The 22196-nt window shown below is 32.7% G+C and overlaps 2 protein-coding genes across 2 annotated transcripts; one reads left to right on the forward strand and one right to left on the reverse strand.

The window, feature by feature from the left end:
- The first annotated feature begins 6682 nt into the window (after positions 1-6682).
- Positions 6683-12550, forward strand: LOC111890957 (protein DUF642 L-GALACTONO-1,4-LACTONE-RESPONSIVE GENE 2). Its single transcript, XM_023887037.3, has 3 exons — positions 6683-6897; positions 10715-11212; positions 11837-12550. Exons 1-3 carry the CDS (start codon positions 6810-6812, stop codon positions 12418-12420), a joined length of 1170 nt encoding a protein of 389 aa, XP_023742805.1. The 5' UTR covers positions 6683-6809; the 3' UTR covers positions 12421-12550.
- A 1721-nt stretch (positions 12551-14271) lies between these two features.
- Positions 14272-17209, reverse strand: LOC111890966 (la-related protein 6A). The gene is made up of 11 exons (XM_023887048.2): positions 16789-17209; positions 16066-16147; positions 15894-15988; positions 15725-15796; positions 15529-15608; positions 15353-15437; positions 15218-15265; positions 15048-15113; positions 14845-14976; positions 14660-14753; positions 14272-14585 (listed from the first exon to the last, which is right to left on the reverse strand). The coding sequence occupies exons 1-11, from the start codon at positions 16984-16986 to the stop codon at positions 14446-14448; spliced, it is 1092 nt and encodes a 363-aa protein (XP_023742816.1). The 5' UTR covers positions 16987-17209; the 3' UTR covers positions 14272-14445.
- Between the last annotated feature and the right edge of the window lie 4987 nt (positions 17210-22196).

The following is a 22196-nucleotide window of genomic DNA, read 5'->3' on the forward strand; positions in this document are numbered from 1 at the left end:
GTATTTAATGCCAAAATAGATAAAAATGTTCGGAATTAATCAAACTCTGATAGTCCAAAACTGATTTTATATTTACGTATATAAACTCATTGTAAATAAGGCTAAAAATCAAATAAACTCTTTTTTTAATCTCAAAAATATAAAGATTATATATTAAATAAGGGGAAGTAACAATGTAGCACATCAAAGTTTTGACAATTGTCTAATTTGGTCACTAATTTTTTTTGGTACATTAGACCACTAAACTCGTATTTGATCTGTCAATTTAGTCATTTTCCTTGCTTTTAAACGGTTTCCCGGTTGACGTTGTATATGTGTCAATTAATATATATTTTTTTGCTAATCCGATGACATTTGAGATATGTCACGTCAATAAATGATATACAAACCTTAAAACCTATCATCTTCACCCGTCGACCTTCATTCTTCGTTTTTCACTGTAAACGAAGCTGTGCTAGGGTTTGTGAAGCATTTTTGTGATCGAGCTGAAGTACGAAAGAAGTCGCTCTAATGGCACAATCGGAACCTAATGGACTGTTTGCGATGGTGGAGCTCAACTACCAAGGAGTATTTACTTGTAATCTTTTTTCTTACATTGGTGGTGTGAAAATCATTTTCAATGATGTTCACTTTTCTTTTATGACTTATTCTGAGTGTGTGGCCTTCTTCGAACGTTTCATGCATGAAGATTGTAAAAAGGTATATTACTGTGAACCAGACATTTCCCTGATGGAAGGGCTTAATCCCATTTCAGATGATGTGGAATATGTTGCTTTTATTTTTTATGATTATGGAACAGATGATATAATTTTTGTTTATGTGGATCATATTGGGGTTGGTGTTGATGGGTGGTTTGATGATGATGATGGACATAAGTCTTGTATTCATGGTGAAAATGAAGATAACATAGATGAACTTACGAGTATTGAGTTTGAATTTAATGAGGATGTAGTGCATATGAATAGGACATTAAATGATCCTTTCTTGAGTAAGTTATGTGTTGATAGGGAAGAGGATATTGCAAATGATGATGGTGGGATCGAATTTGAACCTAACATCCAAATTCATTCCATATTTAATGAGTTATTACACTAGAATAAACAAAAACCAATTATAGGAATGAGATTTAAGGGTCCAGGGGAAGTAAAATCAATGTTTTTGCAACCATGTCGTGGCTAATGGATATCAACTGTGTTTTGAAAAAAATGATAGGCATAGACTTTTGGTGAGGTGTAGTAAGGGTTCTTGTACATTTAGATCATGGGCTTCTTAGATGATTGATGAAGAGAGTTTCGAAATCAAGTCACCAAAAGCTTATCATAATTGTACTAGGAACTTCAAGTTTGGATGACCGGTGACATATACATGGATTGGGAGTTAATATACCAAAGAGATTGTACAGACTCAGAAATTTAGTGTAAGGAAGTTTAGGGTAAAGTTAATGACCAAGTTTGGTATCCAAGTTAGTATGGGCAAATGCATGAGAGCAAAGAAGTATGCACTAAATCTTATTGAAGGTAGTCTTGTTGAACATTATGCTAAGCTATGGTCATGAGATTTTGAGGACAAATCCTAGATCAACTGTAAAACTAGATGTGAAGAGTGGTCCAGATGGAAAGAAGTATTTTATCAAGTTCTATGTTTGTTTTCAAGGAGTCAAACAAGGTGTATGTTGCCTTTTCAGGTAAATTAATGACATAAAAGGCATTTTGGTCACTTATGAAAGTATGTTGCTTTTTAAGTATATTCATGACATAAAAGAGTATTTTGGTCACTTATGAAAATATGTTGCCTTTTCAAGTAAATTAATGACACAAAAGGGTATTTTGGTCACTTATGAAAATATGTTGCCATTTTAAGTAAATTCATGACACAAAAGGGTATTTTGTGCATGCATGTGAATGTGATGAAGATGGTCTTTACGAAAGATGGTTGTGTATATTTCTGCATGGGGTAATTTGGAATAATGTGCATGCATATGAATGTGTTATATGGTCCTGGATATGGTTCTTTAATGCGTTGAAAGGTCCTATTTTCCAATATAAAAACATCCACTGACTATTGACTGAAAATGGTCCCCATATATATAGTGTACTTTCACATGGACCACTTTCTACTTTATTCCTAATATAATACCATGCACTACAACCAATTTAATTATATATAATAAAAGCAAAACAATCCATGCATGTTTCAATAACATAAACATTTCCAACATCTGATTATACAACATGTCATACAATTGGGACTTTCAATCTGGCTTTACAAACGTTATAAATGTATTTTCATTATAGACTTACCAGCTTACAACATCAACACGCCAAGGTTAACATCCCCCCCCCCCCCCCAATTCTAACTAAAAACGGATTCCAAACCACAGTCAAGAAGAAAATAAAATTAGTTTTTTTTTTTTTTTTTCAAAATACAAATCTAGCATGATCGACTTTTCACAAAGAAACACCACAGTCAAACCCTAAAATTTAGTTATAATAAAGGTAGCATGATCGAGATTATCAGGACTTACCAAACTATTTCGACAATTCCAGAAACGCCTCCCATGGTTTATTATCTTCCAATACGTTCGTTCTTTAGCTGTAACGTTACAATCGCAAAGCTGTACCCTTTCTCGCATTTGAACACAAGTCACTTGTAGCTGATTCCTTGAAGTGGACAAGCTGAAAGACATTGTTCTTGAGGATGACAAGAATTGGTGGAGAGGATTTGACTTTTCACAAAAGGTTAAGTAACATTTAAATAGTGGTCCGATTCAGGGTTTCAATTAATAAGGGTTGTTGGACGAGTCACCTTCTTTGTGTTATACATAAACTTATTGGACACATCACCCAACCACATAAGCAGTGGAACCTAGGAGTGTTCGTTTGGATGGATCGGTTTGATCCGATCCAATCAAGTAAATCCAAATTGATTTCGGTTTTCAAAACATGAATCCGAATTGTCCAAACTAAATTCAAATTCTATCCAATCCGATCCAATTACAATTCGGTTGGATCGGTTTTTATAATTCGGTTTTCAAAACCGAAACATTTTAAAACGACATATAATTATAATATTATCCAACTTTACACAAGAAGCAAAAACAAATAATTTAGTTGTGATTTGAAATTTATAAACAACTAATAAAGATATATTATAGTTAAATATTTTATAGATATTGCATATTAATGTTTTTTTTATCGGGTGAAACATTTTGAACCTATTTAAAAAAATAAATTACAAAATTAATAAATAACTATAGATATATATTATAAATAGATAAATAATAAATCTTTATTCGGTTTTTTTGGACTATTCGGTTCTTATTTTAAAAACCAAAACCAATCCGAAATCCAAAATAATAATTCGGTTTTGTTGAAAACCAATCCAAAAATCCGAATATCCGAACCAAATAGTCAAATCCAAATTGTCCAATTGGATAATTCGGTTTTATCCGAATAGTGAACAGTCCTAGTGGAACCGATAAATCGTCTAATTTTTTTTTTAAAATGGTGTAATTAGAAGGTAAAATTGGAGTTTAGTGGTCTAATGTACAAAAAAAACTTTAGTAACGAAATTAGATAATTGTCGAAACTTCGATGTGCTACAATGTCATTTTTCCTTAAACTAAATTAGAATAATTAGTAATGAAAAATAAATTATATATATATATATATATATATATATATATATATATATATATCAATTAATTCTCTTTATTTTCTTCTTCTCCCCCAAAACGCCACCAATCAACACCACTACCATCGGTGTTGAAAGACTTCCCCGAAATTCGAAACACATTGATTAACTAGATTCCTTTAGTGGTGGACCCATCTCTCCCTTTCTGTCTCTATACAAAAGGCTATAGATGATTGAGGTAAGTCTTGTTCTGCGAGCAGTCGCAGCCTCGATAAGTACTAATTAGAAATTTGTTATCTTCCTTTGTTGGCATTCGGGTGAAACAAAAGGAATCGACTGTTGAAGTCGTTGGAAAACATGGACGACAAGAGAAAACTAGTGTGCTAAAACCAAAAAATCAGATCTAGTGGTTTCCTCCAGCGAAGTCGAGAGCCGATACTTCCAGGATTTTGGTGGCCTTTTTTTTCCACTCTACCCCTATTGTGCCCTCTCCTTTTCTTTATCTCTCTCCGTACTACTTTTGTACATACACACCTATAGATTAAAACACATGCATATGCATACCAAAGTTAATATAATCATGAAAAACTTGTTATTATCAATGACAACATAAAACCAATGTCATTTTTCCTTTGTGGAAAACAATGTATTTTTCCTTTGTGGAAAACTATGTATTAAAAACCTCCATTGGGGTTTTTTTAAGCATGACTATTTTTTTACATGAGTATGTATAATATGAAAAAAATATTACATGTAAAATTGTAAAAAAGTTTTAAACTTAAGAGTAAAAGCATAATATATATATATATATATATATATATATATATATATATATATATATATATATATATATATATAAGGGTTTTTTTTTTTTTGCAAAGTTAATATAATCATGAAAAACTTGTTATTATCAATCACAACATAAAACCAAACATTTTAAAAAAATATATGATTGGCAAAAACAAATATAAATCTAACTTTAAACAAAGACAAAACTGTACAAATAGTCCTTGTGGTTAGCTGAAAATTGTCACTTTGTTTTTTTTTTTGCAAAGTTAATATAATGATGAAAAACTTGTTATTATCAATGACAACATAAAACCAAACATTTTAAAAAAAATATATGATTGGCAAAAACAAATATAAATCTAACTTTAAACAAAGACAAAACTGTACAAATAGTCCTTGTGGTTAGCTGAAAATTGTCACTTTGGTCCAAAAAAAGCTTGGACTAGCACCAGAGGTCCAATCTTTTCATTTTGTTGCGACTTTGGTCCAATTTGGATTGAACTTTTTTATAAAGACGATTTTGCCCCTTGTAATTTATTTTTTCATTTTTCTTTTATTACCAATAATTAAAAAGCAATTAAAAATAAAACAAAAATAAAATCTCTCTCTCTCTCTCTCTCTCTCCCTCCTTTACTTTTCAGTTTCAGAGATTTTTGTCTCTTTTTGATCTCTATCACCGCTATTCCTCCCTACCCCAATATTATGTTTTTTCAATTAGAGGTAAATCCAACCCAACAAATTGAGAGATTCACAGCGGAATGCTTCTAGCATGCTTCATGTCTTGAAACTTTCTTTAAAGTAAAGGGATTCAAGAGATACCCCATTTCAAAATCATGTTGGAACCATTTGCATCATCCTCCTTCCAATGAAGATAATGACAATACTTTTGCAACAAAGAAGAAATCTGAAGAAGAAATGGAGCCCAAACCATTAGTTTGACGACTACAGAGAAACACCTCCAGAACGGGGATCTATACATCGGAAGCTTTTCTGGTAACGTGCCTCACGGATCTAGGAAGTATTTTTGGTCTGATGGCCGTATGTACGAAGTTGATTGGAAGAGAGGTAAAGCATCTATACTCGTTCTTACATAGCTTGAAATGAGAAAGGCGGCGGGTTAGGGTTTTATGAAACGATAAGGGTGACAACAAGAGGAGATAGATATTGACAGATGAAAGGGAAAGATCCGATCAGAGTTTGACTCAAACTGACCACAATTTGTTCTCCCAACTTCAAGTCTCCGATTTTGAGCTCCTATTGTGGCTTCGCCATCACTGGTCTTTCAGTCATCTCTTCCAAAGCCTCACATTCTTCTACCTTGTTCCCTACATTCTTTTGACTGCCAAAAACGACTTGATTCAGACTAATCACCTCAACCCCAAAACAGCCAGACCACACAACTCATCAACCACTTGACGATGGTCTTGGTGCTATCGTACATTGGAGAGTATGGAGAAAGATTAGAAGCATGTTCTGTATCAAATGCAAGGGATAGTTGAAATTTTAGGATCTAAGTTGTGGGTTAGTTTAGAACTGATTCTTTTTTAAAAAAAATTGTGTGATTGAGAGATGAGGTGTTCTTGATTGAGAAACAATAAAGTGATTGAAAGTTCTCTGGTTAAAGAGAGAGAGAATTATGTGGATATGTGTATGTATGTTCTTGAATGTTGAAGAACATTACAAACCAATCAATGTGTGTGTTATGGAGAGAGAGAGAGAGAGAGATTTTATTTCATTTTAATTTCTTTTTAATTGCTGGTAATAAAAGAAAAATGGAAAAATAAATAATATTTTTAAAAAAGTTCAATTCAAATTAACCAAAATCGCAACAAAATAAAAAAAAATTGAACTCTAGTGTTAGTTCAAATATTTTAAAATATCAATTTCACTAACCTCATAAACCATTTATGCACTTTTGTCTTAAACAAAATCTCCAGATTAGGATTTTTATGGCATTAATTCTAATTTGTATAATATGATATTCCAAATATAGACACTACACGACACACCGCACCACTGTCAGATTGGACGTGTGAAGAAACAAGAAGACCGTGCGAACACCTCTTTTCGGTAAAAAAAAAAAATACAAAGTGAAAAAAAAAAAAATACAAAAAAAACAAAAGCAAAAGAAAGGAATTTACTTTTCCCTAAAAAATAATAAAAAAATAATTTCCTTTCATCATTAAATTTTAAATTAATTATTAAAGCAACAAACGCAAGGACACCAAGTTGCTGGAATCTCGGTTAAAAAGCCAGACTCCTATCCTCCTACTTCCCACTCGACTCTCCCTCTGTTTCTAGAGAGAGAAACTCACCCTTTTTAGAGAGAGAGAGAGAGAGAGAGAGAGAGAGAGAGAGAGAGAGAAACAGTTACCTTTCACACGAAAATGGCTTCATACTCCGCAACAACCAAATCGTTTACACTATTTTGTCTTATCGTCTCTCATTTCCTTGCTGTTTTTACTGCAGAAGATGGTATGTACACTTACTTCATTCACTCTCTCTCTGTTTTCATTTTGATTTTCAATTGTCGGTGTTGTTCACTTGTTCTTGCTGTTTATCGCATTTGAGATCTGATTTTCCAATTCGTGTTCTGTTTGTGAGTGTTTTTGTTTACTGTATATGATAATACGAGATCTGTCTGTATGTTTATGCGATTTAATTGCGTAAATGGAGTGAAATCGAGAGATTTGAGCTTCGTAATTTGAGATCATAGAGAAAAAGAATGTGTGTTTATACTGTATATTGTTGATTTCAAACAGCTTTATGTGTGTCCTTAGTTTTGTCAGTAAATCCTCTTAGCTCCCGGAAATCAAGTAATCGTGCAGATTTAGTTGTACTACAATGTACAAGTTATAATGCACACTAACACCTCTTTCGTTCTCAAAACTGTGGATCCCAACGAAATACTCATCCTTTTCAACTTATGTTTTGCATTTTTCACACACTTGCTCTTAATTTATGGTATTTATAGCAAAACATGACTTAATGTAAATGTTTATAATGAAACTGAAGAAAACATACAAAAATTATCATAAAATTTGTGCAACATTGTGAAATTATAGGTAGAAATTGTTATTTTAGGAGTTATTATACAAAATATGGGTAAAAAGTATTTGTAGTAACTTGTTTTTAAAGCATATAAACCGTTGTGAAAAAACTGCATGGCTTGAAGTCGTTTAGATTAGTGAACAACAAATTTTATATGATTCCTCTATGAAAAAAGGACATCGATTACATTGATATATAATTAATTGAAATAAAAATAACTGATAATTAGTAAGATATTTACTTTTAGGTTATGTTTGGCCAAAATAAGTAAAACCCCAAAAACAAACTTATTTTAGCTTATGAATTAGTTTTGATAAACTACTTTGAGATAGCTTTCGATAAGGAATTTTTTTCATAAATATTCTAAACATGCCCTTAATAATATCTATTTTTCTTGTACTATTAGTTATATATATAAATGTTTATTTATGTCATTGTACATGGTAATCAAGCTTATAAACTATTTTTTTACTGAACATTATTAATTCATAAACTAGCTTTATCAATACTGAGCATTATTAATTCATAAACTAGCTTATAAATTATCACCTACCTTTGTTTGTCAAACAAAACCTTAATAACAAATTTGTATATTATATTCAAGTACAATAACAATCCTTTATAATATGAGATATAACATATGTCTTTCTTAATCGGTTAGTTGTCAATTTCGAAATTGCTTTTAATGGATGTCCTATCACAAATAAATGTTGTAAAAATTAGTAATTTTGAAAGAGAAAAAAAATCATATTCTATGTTTTTAAAATTTTATCGAACACTTCTATATTAATAAAGGCTACAAATAATTTTACCAAATACATTGTAAAAGTGCATAAGGGAACACACTTGTTTAATAATACATATTTATATGCATCTTAAATATATTTTTAATGTAAAACCTTATTATACCAACATGACAATAATGTAAATGGAGAAAAGAACGAAAAAAACGAGTATCAGATTAACCCAACTTTATGCAACCTCTTTAGTCCCACTTTTGACTTGTCTATCTCAATCATTACCCATTTCGAAATCATTTTTATAATCTAATCTAAGCTCTTTATGTTATCTAATTGTATAATTAATTTTAGTAATAAAAATATGTGCATTAATGTACTTAAAAGATATCTCATGATTGCTATCACATGATATTAAAGTGGAATTTAATATATAGGTTTTTATAGAAAAAATGTCAATAAATTCTTTTTTAACCCATTTTGCATTTTCTTTGCAAACTACATTTATTACTGAAAAGATTGATCACCGATATGAGCGTTTTAGGAAGTTTCGGTTTGCATCCTCTTGTATTGTTTTATTTGCCCACCTAAAAGTGTCAAAATGCTACCTCTAACTTTATACTTTGTCACTTTCATCAAGATACAACTATACAAGTACTTTTTATAGAGTATCTCCAATTCAATATCAAATTCTTTTTTTCTTTTTTCGTATTAATTTTGGTATAATATTGTTCTAACCAATATTTGTTTCATGAAGAAATATTCTTCTTAGTAAAGATCAAGTATCGTGTTATATTATTTGTTTAACGCAAAATACAAGGATTGTCTTTGAAAATCTTTAACATATTGAAGAAAAGTAATGTATTTGTAACATATTTTTTTTGTTGTTTAAAATGGTGCAATGGGTTGGAGGAAAATTATTTTGTTCACCAAATATTACACACTTTTTATCATTTTTATTACTTAATGGGTTGGATTTGGTTTCAACTAGTCTCACATCCTAAAACTGTAAAAATAATAAACTGTAAAAAAAATCCATATGATTCATAGAAAAAGATAATGATCACTCGAACATGGTCCATGTGATATCGTATCAGATAAACTCAAACATGGTTGCTTGTGCCTTTGTCTACCATTTGCATTTGTCTCTTGTCTTAGTACATCTTTATTGGTTTTTTTGTAATATTTTCATTACTTGGTTGCACACCTTTTATATTACTTTCTTGTTAAATTAACTTAATTTTAAAAAACATGTGATTATTATATATGATAAAAAAATATTATATATAAATCAGCTCCTAAAACATTAATCTTGAAGTGATATAGTAATATAAAAAAGACTATGATTTTAGAGACATACAATGTCAATTAAGTCAAAAGCATGTATTCTTTTTATGCAAATTGTCAAATTTAAAATTATTGTATTTGATATAAACTTACTGAGATAAAGGAAGCATTTTCTATAAAGTAAGAATATTTATCTTTTATTATTATTATTATTATTATTATTATTATTATTATTGTACCGTTGTGTTTTACCGCGCAAATATGTAGGCCCGTTTTGTTTGTCATGGAATCTTTGACAATAAGTCATTTATAAAATAATAACAAATAATTAAATAAAATAATACTTATTATATAGTGTAATAACTTTATTTTGTTTCGAAAATAATTTTTTTTATTCTTATCCAAAAATATATAATATTTAGTTATAAGTTTCATTAGTAGTTTATTGTTTACTATTATTACACATGATAATCGATTTTCATAAAGGTCTATAATTTTTGTTACCTTTTCTAACCACCAACAAGGATATTAAATGAATACTTTTAGAGGACCTAAAAAGAACTAGTTAATTTAACGTTAATCGTAACAAAAATGTTTTTTTCGATATCTATTGGGATAATGGGATAGAGTCATAAAATAATAATAATAATGTACCTTTTTATGTGTGGTATAAGTCATTTAGCAAAAGAACAGAGTACCTGTCATAAATTTTCATCAATAGTTGTATTTTATTTATCTTTAAGTAACATACTTTGTAAATACTTCATTTTTTGTGGAAATGATATTTGCAATTTTTAATACTAAAAAACTTCAAAAAAGTTGTTTTTTTTTTTACATAGCACTTACGTATTTTTTATTTTTTTATAAATCAAAACTGTTTTGGTTGCTACGTCATCGGTTCTAAATTGTTGTTAAAAAGACTAATTTTTGGAAATGGTTGTTGGAATTAGACATATTTATCTTTTTTCCCCCGAATATTAATTTATGAAAAGATTAAATGTAATATAACATAAAAAATCGTTTATCGGATAAATATATTTTATTATTTTCCCAAAAAAAAAAATCTCCTATAATTATTTCATTACAATTTCTTTTGCAACCAATTTTTTGACGGAAATTTGGTGCATTCTTTTTCTCATCATATCTAAATTTATTTACATATTATACTCATTTCTTTTTCATTTAATAACAAAATAATAAACTATCTAATCACATAGGCTTACTAACCAACGGCGACTTCGAGACACCACCATCGGGAGGTTTCGCCGACGAAGGCCTCGGCGACAACCCCGACGCAATCCCAAACTGGAAAGTCAACGGCACGGTGGAATTAGTCGCCTCCGGTCAAAAACAAGGCGGAATGATCCTCATCGTCCCCGAAGGTCGACACGCAGTGAGACTCGGCAACGACGCTCAGATCTCCCAAGAATTAAAATTAGAAAAAGGCGAAATTTACTCCATCACTTTCAGCGCCTCTCGCACGTGTGCACAGCTAGAATCCTTAAACGTGTCTGTTCCTCCTGCGTCACAGACGATTGATTTACAAACGCTGTATAGTGTTCAAGGGTGGGACACGTACGCTTGGGCGTTTCAAGCTGATCAAGAAGATACTAATGTCGTTTTTACGAATCCTGGCATGGAAGATGACCCCACGTGTGGGCCCATCATTGATGATATTGCTATTAAGAAGCTTTTTGTTCCTACCAAACCTAAAGGTATGATTTATTCTTTTACATACAAGAAATAGCATCATACTTTTAGTAATACATTTAAAAGATCTTTACAAAACCATTTTCATAATTGGTAGATTTTTCAAAAGTATAAATACTCTATTAAGAACAAGATTTGAGTAAATTGCACTTTTAGTACCCTGGGTATAGCTAATTTTGCTAATTTGGTCCCTGATTCCATGTAAAATGACTTTTTTTTGTTCTGAAGTACAACTGATTTTTGCAATTTTGGTCCTAAAAATAATCATTTTACTTGTAATTACAAAAACCTCAAGTAAAGAGTAAGGACTAAAATTGCAAGAGAACTTTTTGGGACAAAAAATGAGAAACTCAACTATATTCAATGACAAAAACAAGGTAATTTACTCAAAAAAAATTGATAGAGTTTTCAAAACAATATTTTAATAGAGAATATGAAAGTTGGATGCTATAATTCAAAGATAAATGAACACATGTTGAATTTAATCCGTAAGCCATATATGAGTGTTTCTTTTCGACTTAATGCAAAAAGAACATCTTAATAGAAAATTAAAAAAAAAATGAACCAAAGTTGAATTCATTAAAATTGGTCTTCATTTTCTCAGATATTTTTAAACATTATTTATCCAGATAACGCAGTACTAAATGGAGATTTCGAAGAAGGTCCATGGATGTTTAGGAACGCATCTCTAGGCGTCCTACTCCCAACCAACCTGGATGAGGAAATCTCATCCCTACCCGGTTGGATCGTAGAATCCAACCGGGCAGTTCGTTACATCGACTCAAACCATTTCTCAGTTCCGGGCGGCAAACGCGCCCTAGAACTGCTTTCAGGCAAAGAAGGCATAATCTCCCAAATGGTTTCCACCACCCCAAACAAGCCTTACAAAATGTCATTTTCCCTCGGTCACGCGAATGACATGTGCAAGCAACCTCTTGCAGTCATGGCATTCGCGGGTGACCAAGCGGAAAACATTCACTATGCACCAAACGGGAATTCCACTTTTCAAATTGTGAATGTGAATTTTACGGCTAAGGCCGAGAGGACACGTGTCGCGTTTTATAGTGTTTATTATAATACGAGAAGTGATGATATGAGCTCTTTGTGTGGGCCCGTGGTTGATGACGTGGCGGTGGTGGTTTCGAAGGGGGTTAGAGGGTTAGGGTTTTCGGGTTTGGTGGTTTTTGTTTTGGTTTTGTTGTTTGTGGTTTAGTTTTTATGTTGTGATTTATTTGGTAAAGCATTAAGCAAAGCTTTTGGTGGTTTCCAGTTGTATGTAGTAATGAAATTGAATATTTATGATGAAATCGAATAGAATGAAGTATTTAGTATTATGATAAAAATGTTGTATTTTGATGAATTTTTCTTCTATTATAACATTATGAAATAAGAACAAATCGAATTCTTCCATTTTTCAACATGATAATGACTTCATATAGTTATTGATCTATCAAACCCTTTATATTATTAAGGGTTAATGTCATAGCAACCCCACAAACTGTTGGTTTTGGACTAATTTTGTCCCTAATCATATTTTATTCTATAGGTAGGAATAGGTTCAATCTGAAGAGAGTTATCCCACTACTATGTGATAATTTATTTTGCAAAAACAAAGACTATAAAATCGACTCCAACAAAAAGCCATTCATCAAATTTGTACATGTTTAATAGGGGACTTCAAGTCTACTATTCTGATGTTGATCACTCGTTCTTAGTGACCATGTACTCTTCCTTAGTGATCATGTGACCATAGCATGTGTTGTATTATCATGAAAATTCACATGCTTGTGGTCTCCACCTCTATCAACCATGAATGGACATCCATTATATTCATATCAAACATATCGATATGATTATGTGAAGTTCGTATAACATGGTCATATGTTTATGTGAAATTCCTAGCTTTTACGGATTAATATCCTTATTTCCTTGAATCTGGTTTTAAGATGACCAAAACTATTGTTCCACTTTCTATTTGTTAGAATGCATACTATTTGGAATAATTATGTGGCTCAGGGTCTTGTCTTATTAATCTGAAAGGTATTTGTAGATTACAATGAAGAATTCTATGCTAATACTAATACCATAATATGAAAACTATGTCACTGCAAATACGGAAACAATATCAAATATAAATAAGGAAAGTAGGATAATTTCGAATACTAATATAATAGAGTACTATTGTATATTTCATGTAAAATACTCGAAAACTATAGCCTAGAATCAAGTAACTTATCACATGGTCACAATAATCAATTTGGAATATACATGGACCCATAACATAAATTGTGTATGACATATTAGCAACTAAGCACATTAAGTTCTCTACATCATATTATTTGGGTTGTAAATATATATTGTATTTGTTGGACAATTGATCCTATTTATTCATTTACTGCATCAAATAATATATTATAACATCTTATATAAGATCCTATGACAATTATTTATGACAAAGACATGTAGCATCTCAATATTTTCATATTATACAAGCATCAAAATCTTAAGACCCAAAATATTCATATCAAATGGTTTTGGTGCTTCAAATAATTTTTTGCATTTTCAATAATACATACCCTGAACAAAAAAATTAGTCTGAGTATTTTTCAACCCAGTCAATGTAGAGACATTACAATAGAATGCCAAATGAATTTTGGATAAATTTATGAGAACTTAATTACTGATTTTTATTTACAACATGACAAGTTATTCAAAAATTGTTTTAGCCTAAAATACGAGTCTAAAACATCTAAACATTTCATTTTCCAAGATTTGTACTTTTACTTTTGTTTTGTGTATTGCAAGACCCTTGTTTTTTTTTTCCGATAGAAAAGTTGTTGATTTGTTGTCATTCGAGATAAAAAAAAATGTTTTAAGATTCGTAGAAAGAATAGTTGATTGATGTAAAACCTAATCGAACAATAAGACATGAGCTTGAGTAGTAGGTTGAAAACATATATGAATTCCTTGAATATATTTCATCAACGTTGTCTGTCTTTCATGATACAACAGTCGAATCAATTCTTCAAAAAAGTAATCGAACTTTAAAAAAAAAAAACACAACAACTTAACTACCCATTTTCCATAGCATCAAAAAAGTCAACCAAAACATACACAATCCATCTCAAAATACATTTTCCTTTTTGCACATTTATATGCATATAATGGCCTCATATACCAAATTATATAATACCAATTCACTTCACTATATATAAAAATATCATTTTTCCATAGAGAATTAAACATTAAGAGATCCTCCACCTCCACCTCCACGTCCACGTCCCATTGTAAACCCTTTTGTTCCATCCGGCATTCGTGGTCCAGGTGGCGGCTTTGATACTTCACCCCCATGATTATTATGCACCAATGTCCCATGACCTATATTTATTTACATATATCATTATTATTTATTATAATTATAATAAATAACCACATCAAAATGACCATCTTACCCATGCCAATGCCAATGCCACTAGATCCTTGATACTTGTTTTTCCTTGGACGCCTTCGGTTTTGGTTTTGACAATTCCTGTTTCCGTTTTTCTCCTTTTTTTTTTTGTAAAAAACTCCATTAGGTAAAAAAAAATATATAATTTTTATGATGATATTGAATTATTATTTATTAATTTATTAATACCTCTTCATTTGGTATATCATCATGATGCTCACTTGATTGTTGGTTTTCTTTTTCCATTGGTGGATGTGGATCCACTTGAACATTAATTTTCTTCTCGGAATCATGTCCTTTTTTTCTTTGTGCAATTTTGACCTAATTGTTATTAGTAAAATCATAATTATCAATGATTAAAAATATAATTTATAAAAAAAAAAATGAATTACCTTGCGTTTGAGAAGCTTCACTCGCATGCCATGTCGCCAATCTTGCTCATTGTTTAAAGTCGCAACCTAAACACCATAAATTATAATTATTATAATATAAATATGTAAACCATATAAATAAATATTATAAAAGGAGTTGAAATTAAAAATGAAGAGAGCTTCAAACTTACAGCATTCTCAGCAGCTTCAACAGTGTTGTATTCCACCACTGCATGCAGCTGCAAACACCAATTAAAAAAAACATTGATTTTAAATAAAATACATAATTCAAATAAAAAATAAAAGAAAAAAACTATGTACCTTACCTTTCCACTTAGAAGCTTCTCCTCAATACTGCATTTCCTTTGCTCCTTTGCAGCATTCTCTTCATGAATAGTAATTTTCTTGATACTAAACAGCATTAGTAAATATAAGACAACTGACACATAAAAGGTAAAAAGATAAAAATAAAAATAAAAGTATATAAAAAAAAGTAGCATACACTCCAGCTTGGCTAAATATCTTCTTCATGTTCTCTACTGTGTGATCTTCTGGAAGATTCTCCACCAAAACAGTGCATAGCTATAGGTATAAAGAAAGAATTATTTCATTACATATTATGCTAAAAAGAAAACTTTTTAAGTTTTTATAAAAGAGATGAAAAAGGTGGAGTATATTGTATACTGTATAGTGTATACCTCTGGATCCAAAGCCTCGGTCAAAGGGAATGGATGAACTCGTTTGACTTTCTTCTCATTTGAACTTAATGTCTGCATCCATCAAACATCAAAAATCTAGCTTTGAAAACTAATAACACTATGTTTAGGATGATTATGATTTGAAATTAAGAAAGATTGTGTAACTTACTAGAAGAGAAGATTCCTTAAGTGCAGCCACAATCAGTGATTTGTGATGTGTGAGCTTCTTCATTTTCTTGAAAGAAGCAATAACTGCAACAGGAACTGCAAGAAAGAGTGTGTCATTTCTATGGAGATGATTGTGAAATTTAGTCAATTAAGTAGTGAAGTGAATTACTTACCATAGCCTTCCTCATCTTTTGCAAGATACTTCAACAAAAACTTGTCTGTTCTCAAGTTTTCATCACTGAAATAGTATTCCACCTGTGCATAAAGAGAGTGTATTTACTATTGTGTTTCACAATCTGTAAACAATCTGTTCTTTGTTGTTTGAGTCAAAATAATGCACACATATACAGCTTTTAGAGATTAAGTCATGTCCCCATTAGGGTCATGAAGTAGAAACGAAACAGAATCTAAACACACTGTCAATTCGAGCATCATACCAAAGAAAAAGGAATTACAATGTGGTCCTCAGTAGACTAAACTAGATACATCAATGTTCTGCATCAATGGACAATAAGCACCCTTGGGTTGATTATATTGTCATGGAATAAGGTATCATGTCGTTTTCTGAAGAAGAGCAACTACCTTTTTAGGTTAATAGCTATAAACCAGCACAAATTGGAAAAATCAAGTATATACACAAACAGAAATATAACACATACACAGACAAGGAATCGATGGAAAGAAAGCGCAATTAATCGAGGCATGTTGCGCCTGATCGTATTATCAAGTAACTAGTAATGGATACTTACAAGCTTGCACAAACCAACCTAGTCACAGGCACAAATTTGAAGATGATTTGAGCCAAAATCGAATTCAATCGATATCCGGATATCCTAAAACCCTATAAGATACCCCAAGCACCATCACATATTACATATTCAAAAAATTTGGCATACCTGTTTGATGATCTTGTCCCGAAGCTCATCCGTTAGGGTGGCGGTATCGGCGGCCGAAGGATGAGGAGGGGGAAGTTCATCGGATTCCGGAGACTGATTGTCGAAGTGAGGATCCATGATCGTTTCCTCCGGCGAACCAACGGGGAGGACATCAGGATCATGGATTGGCATGATGACTTCTTCTCCACCGCCTTCCATTTGAAGAGAGGAGAGAGAAGACGGAGAGAGAGAGAAAGAGAGAGAGAGAAGGTTGGCGTAGAAAGCCTCTTCTTCTCTTTGCTTCTTCTGATCTCTGGAAGTGGAAGGGTACAACTGTAGGGCTTATAAGAGTGGCATACGACGGCCGCAGCCGCCTCCTCTGGAAGACGCCATTCGTCTCCTCAGACCAGATATTTGCTATTTCCACTCCAGCAACACGATTTTGCAAAAAATATTTCTTTTTATGGAAACAAAGAGTTTGTATTCCTTAGTTTTGTTATTTCCAAATAAATTCTTTTATCAAACAATAAAATATATAAATTATTCCAAGATTGAAACATAACTAAGAATCAAAAATTTGAAAATCAATCTAAAACCAAACGGAAAATAAAAATACAAGTTCGGTTCCGGAGCAGTTTTGGTTTCCGGTTCCAAGGCCGCAAAAAAACCGCACTTCTAAGTACATTGTTGTTTTTCGTATTTTGGGGTAGTATTTTCACATTATCTAGTGATTTAGATTACCATTATAATGAGATATAAAATCAAAATTGTTGGTTAGGAAAAACCAACAACCCTAATAGTTTATGTTTAGGGTTATGTAACTAAACTATTTCTTAACCAATTTAATTGTTTTTTTAGCCTAAATTGTAGTCAAGATATAGGGTTACAACCTTGAAAAAAAGTCAACTAATTTCGGGCTTGTATGAGGAGTTATGGTCGATCAAAGTTGGGTAAAAATTATAAAGACAAAAATGCAAAAATGGTCCTTATGCTTGTCAAAAAACTGTGGTTTTAATCCAAAAAAATTTGGTGATGTATAAGTGGTTTAATTTTAGATCTTTTTAATGATTTTGGTCCTTATACACTTAAAAATGCGATTATAACCCTTATTATTTGTTATTTTATTTATTTTAATGATTTTAAGTTATTAAAAATAAGAGTATGGCCCACCCTCCTCCTCATCTCTTTTTATTTTCTTCTTCTCCCCCAAAACGCCACCAATCAACACCACTACCACCGGTGTTGAAAGACTTCACTGAAATTCGAAACACGTTGATTAACTAGATTCCCCTAGTGGTGGACCCATCTCTCCCTCTCCGTCTCTATACAAAAGGCTATAGATGATTGAGGCAAGTCTTGTTCTTCGAGGAGTTACAGCCTCGATAAGTACCAGCCAGAAATTTGTTATCTTCCTTTGTTGGCGTTCGGGTGAAACAAAAGGAATCGACTGTTGAAGTCGTCGGAAAACATGGACGACAAGAGAAAACTAGTGTGCTAAAACCAAAAAATCAGATTTGGTGGTTTTCTCCAGCGAAGTCGAGAGCCGATACTTCCCGGATTTTGGTGGCCTTCTCCTTTTTTCCCACTCTACCCCTATTGTACCCTCTCATTTTCTTTATCTTTCTTCGTACTACTTTTGTACATACACACCTATAGATTAAAACACATGCATACGCATACCTATAGATTCAATCTGATTTTTTTTTTGCACTTCTCCGATATGTGGTTTTCTTGTGCTTTGATTTCAACATGAAGGAGACAAACTCAAACAAATGTACGGTCGGAATTGAACTCGTCGGAGAATATGCAATCCATTACAAATCAACATCACTTATGTATGAGAAAGAAAGAGAGAGTGAAGTATGGTTGGAGATTATGAGTGTAACAATTGGGTATCAACTAGCTCCGTTTCTTGAAGGATTATACCAATTTCTTTTTGGCGTTCGAGATGGGAAATTGCTTGTTGTGCTAAATTATAAGTTGATTGTATTTGTGGATCATATTCTTGGAGATTGGATTTTTCATGGCATTTGGGACATTTTCATCTAAAATATAGGTAGAGCTAGAGGTGGTTAAAGGTAGTGGCAATCGGAGGTTCATGAGGTGGTATTTCTTTTTGGTGGAGAGAGAGATATAGATAGAGGGAATGAGAGAGAGAGAGAGAGAGAGATTTTGGTATGAGTGATGACTTAGGTAGTGTTGGGTGGGGTGGGTGGGATTTCCTTTTAGTTTTTTAACTAAAAGAATAAGAATATAAATAAAATGAAATTAAAATAACTATTTTAGGTGCATATTCATCAATTTAGGCGGGTTATTAACCAAAATCACAACAAGATGTCAACCATAGGGACCGACATCACACAAAGTATCCAAAATCGGACAACTGGTGCACCACCAAACATTTTGGGACTAAAACCACTTATAATTTACAAGCATATGGACCATTTATGCAATTTTGTCAATTATAAAATGTAACGTCTCATTTTCACAACAAAAGTATTTCATTTTTAAATTAGGTAAAAACATTGTTTCCATAAAACCAAGTAAAGAAAAACCCTGAGTGTCAAAATAGGAGTCATCCCAAAATCAGAGTATCATAATAATGCAGAATCACAAAAGTTGCTGATGAGTGTGTACAGTCAAGCTTTCATCTTCCCACGATCATTTGAAGTAGCTGAAACACATTTAAACCACAAATTTAAACACGAAGCATAATGAGTTCCCTCAAAATATCACATACATCACAACATTATAATCAGTTATGGGTTATCAGCAACCGAGACTATTAGCAGCCCTATGGGATCACAACAACCCTATGGGTTATTATTAACCATGTGGGTTATCGGCAACCCTATAGACTATCAAAAGTCCTGGAGTTATCGGCAACTCAGATACATATATAACAACAATAAGCAAATAAGACCCAACTGGTCTGGCATGCATATACTATGACATGGGTAATGCAATAAGAAAACTCACTAAATCAAAGAGCTAAAATCTACTACTCAAAGTCCTGCAGAAACAACTACACGAACCTCCTAAACCAATCACAAGCTAAACCTCAGACTATAGCTCAACACCTCTCTAATTTTGACCAAAAGTCAAACTTGACAAAAAAAGTCAACAGTCAAAGTTAGCCCCAACTGACCTCCACATCAAGGCTATCTATAGACCACGTCGTGGCAGCTACACGACAAAAAAGACATGGTGACACCATCCACCACATCGTGGCAAGCAAATTGCCAACATCGTGGGAATTGGTCTCTCACAGCTTAATGGATTAAGCTCTTAATTTTTAACCCTATGAGCCACAAATTTCATATCTGAACCTTCCCATGGTTTTGATGGATAAAGTTTCCAACTTTATCCATTAAGATATCCCAATAAGGCAAGATCTCAAGTCCTAAGCTCTTAATGGTTGCACCTATTGCATGGACACTAAACTAAGTCATGAAAATCCCCTTTCTAACCACCACCATGGTCCAAAAGTCGAACAAGGCACACAAAGGTTCTGGAGTTCACTCAAACTCCAAAAACGAGAAGATATGGACCAAAAAGCTCATAAAATGACCTAGAACTAGATCTATAGATCTAATGTGCAAGGTAAAGACTTTATACCACTAAAAGACCAAAAATGTGATGAAGATGCAAGATCTAAGCTAGAACCAAGCACACAAGCACCAAAATGGACTCCTTCTTCCTTCGACCCTAGGAGTCAGTGCCTTTAAATAGGGCATAAACCCGAAGATCTAGGGTTTTGCACCAAAATAACCACTACGTCATAGTCAAGGCCTTGTCAGGTCGTGGTGCTTAACAAATACACATTACTTAACCTAAAGATGCCACGTCGTGGTCCCTCAATCACCACGTCGTGGCCAAGCAAAAATCCTCCAAAAATTAGACATATATTTTAAAATAAATAAAAATGAAAATCTTGCTTTAAAATTTCGGGACGTTTCACACATTACACCTACATAATCGTAATAAAAATGCAGAAGATAAGTCTTGTTTTGAAAACCATAACATAACATAGAATGGTTAAACTAGATGTCATGTGACTCCGAGAACGTCCATATTGTAACGTCCCAAAAACAACGGTAAAATTTTATTTTTCAAACACCCAAAGTAACACCAATTTGTTCCAAACAACCATAGTACAAACTATTCTCAACATCAGACTGAAATCAAAAGTTAATGCATAATAAAATCATGGGGGATGTTGTGCGATCACGTCGGGCCCTTCTCTTTCGAGCTGGAAGTACCTGAAAATGTTAAACCACTAAAGCGTAAGCGCAAAGCTTAGTACATTTCCCAAAATACCACATACCATATAAATGGGCCCAACCCAACATATAAATAGGCCTAGCCCAACATAAATACTAATGGGACCAACCCAACATACAAATGGGCCCATCCCAACATGAGTAATAATGGGCCTAACCCAACATACAAATGGCCCAACACAACATAACAAACAAGAGTCACAAAGATAACTAGCACAATCCTGTGGGTTGGCATTAGTGCCTTCGACTTACGAGTACAATGAGAAAAGTCACCTTAATCTGAAGACAACAAATCTCACACTCGAGTTGTCGAAATTGGAACTTCTCGTGCTAATCAATATACCGTAAGACCCTCATTAGAAATCAAAGCAATAATTCACACCCAAGGGTTATATTCCATAATTACTCTTTCTTTTTGGGTAAAAGACCATTTTACCCTTTCATGGCCATAGTCCACCCAACCTGACCTAATTCCCATTTTGATCAAAACTCAACTTATGGGTTACAACATGTGTACCTTGATCTGCGCCCAACATATCATTTGGATGGAATCAGGACAAAATCAGGCTACACTCTGCCTAGCCAAGATTACACCCCGCGTAAATGCTCTATATTTACAACTTCTTATTAAGTCCCTAATTCACAAGGAACAAACGTCTAACTCTCATATTTGGTCCCAAATAACATCCTAAGTGATAAAGTCTTCAACTTTATGCCTTTGCATGGCTGAATGGAGCATAATACCAATCCCTAAGTCCAAAACACACTTCAAAGCTCAAGAACTCATGAATGAAAGGATAGGAGCAGAAAAGCTCCCATTTTTAACACTCTTCAACCTTAGAAATGATAGAGAAAGACACTTATGAGGTCTGGAGTAGATCATACTCACTAGGACCAAAGTCACTGGACAAAAAGCTCATAAAACTCACAACTAACTAGAGTTATCAAAGAAATCATCAAGTTTCAAGCTTTTTACCTCTTGGAAAATGTTGAAGAAGAGCAAAGTCGATATCTATAAGCTTGAGGTTCACCAAGTACTCCTTCAATGGCCTACTTCTTCACCAAAACACACAAGTATCACTCGAAAGCTTCATAATCCACACTAAGGGGCTAGGGTTTCGTAGTTACAATATGAGAGGCTGGAGG

Source organism: Lactuca sativa, chromosome 7 (genome assembly GCF_002870075.4).
Source record: "Lactuca sativa cultivar Salinas chromosome 7, Lsat_Salinas_v11, whole genome shotgun sequence".
NCBI classification, from domain to species: Eukaryota; Viridiplantae; Streptophyta; class Magnoliopsida; order Asterales; family Asteraceae; genus Lactuca; species Lactuca sativa.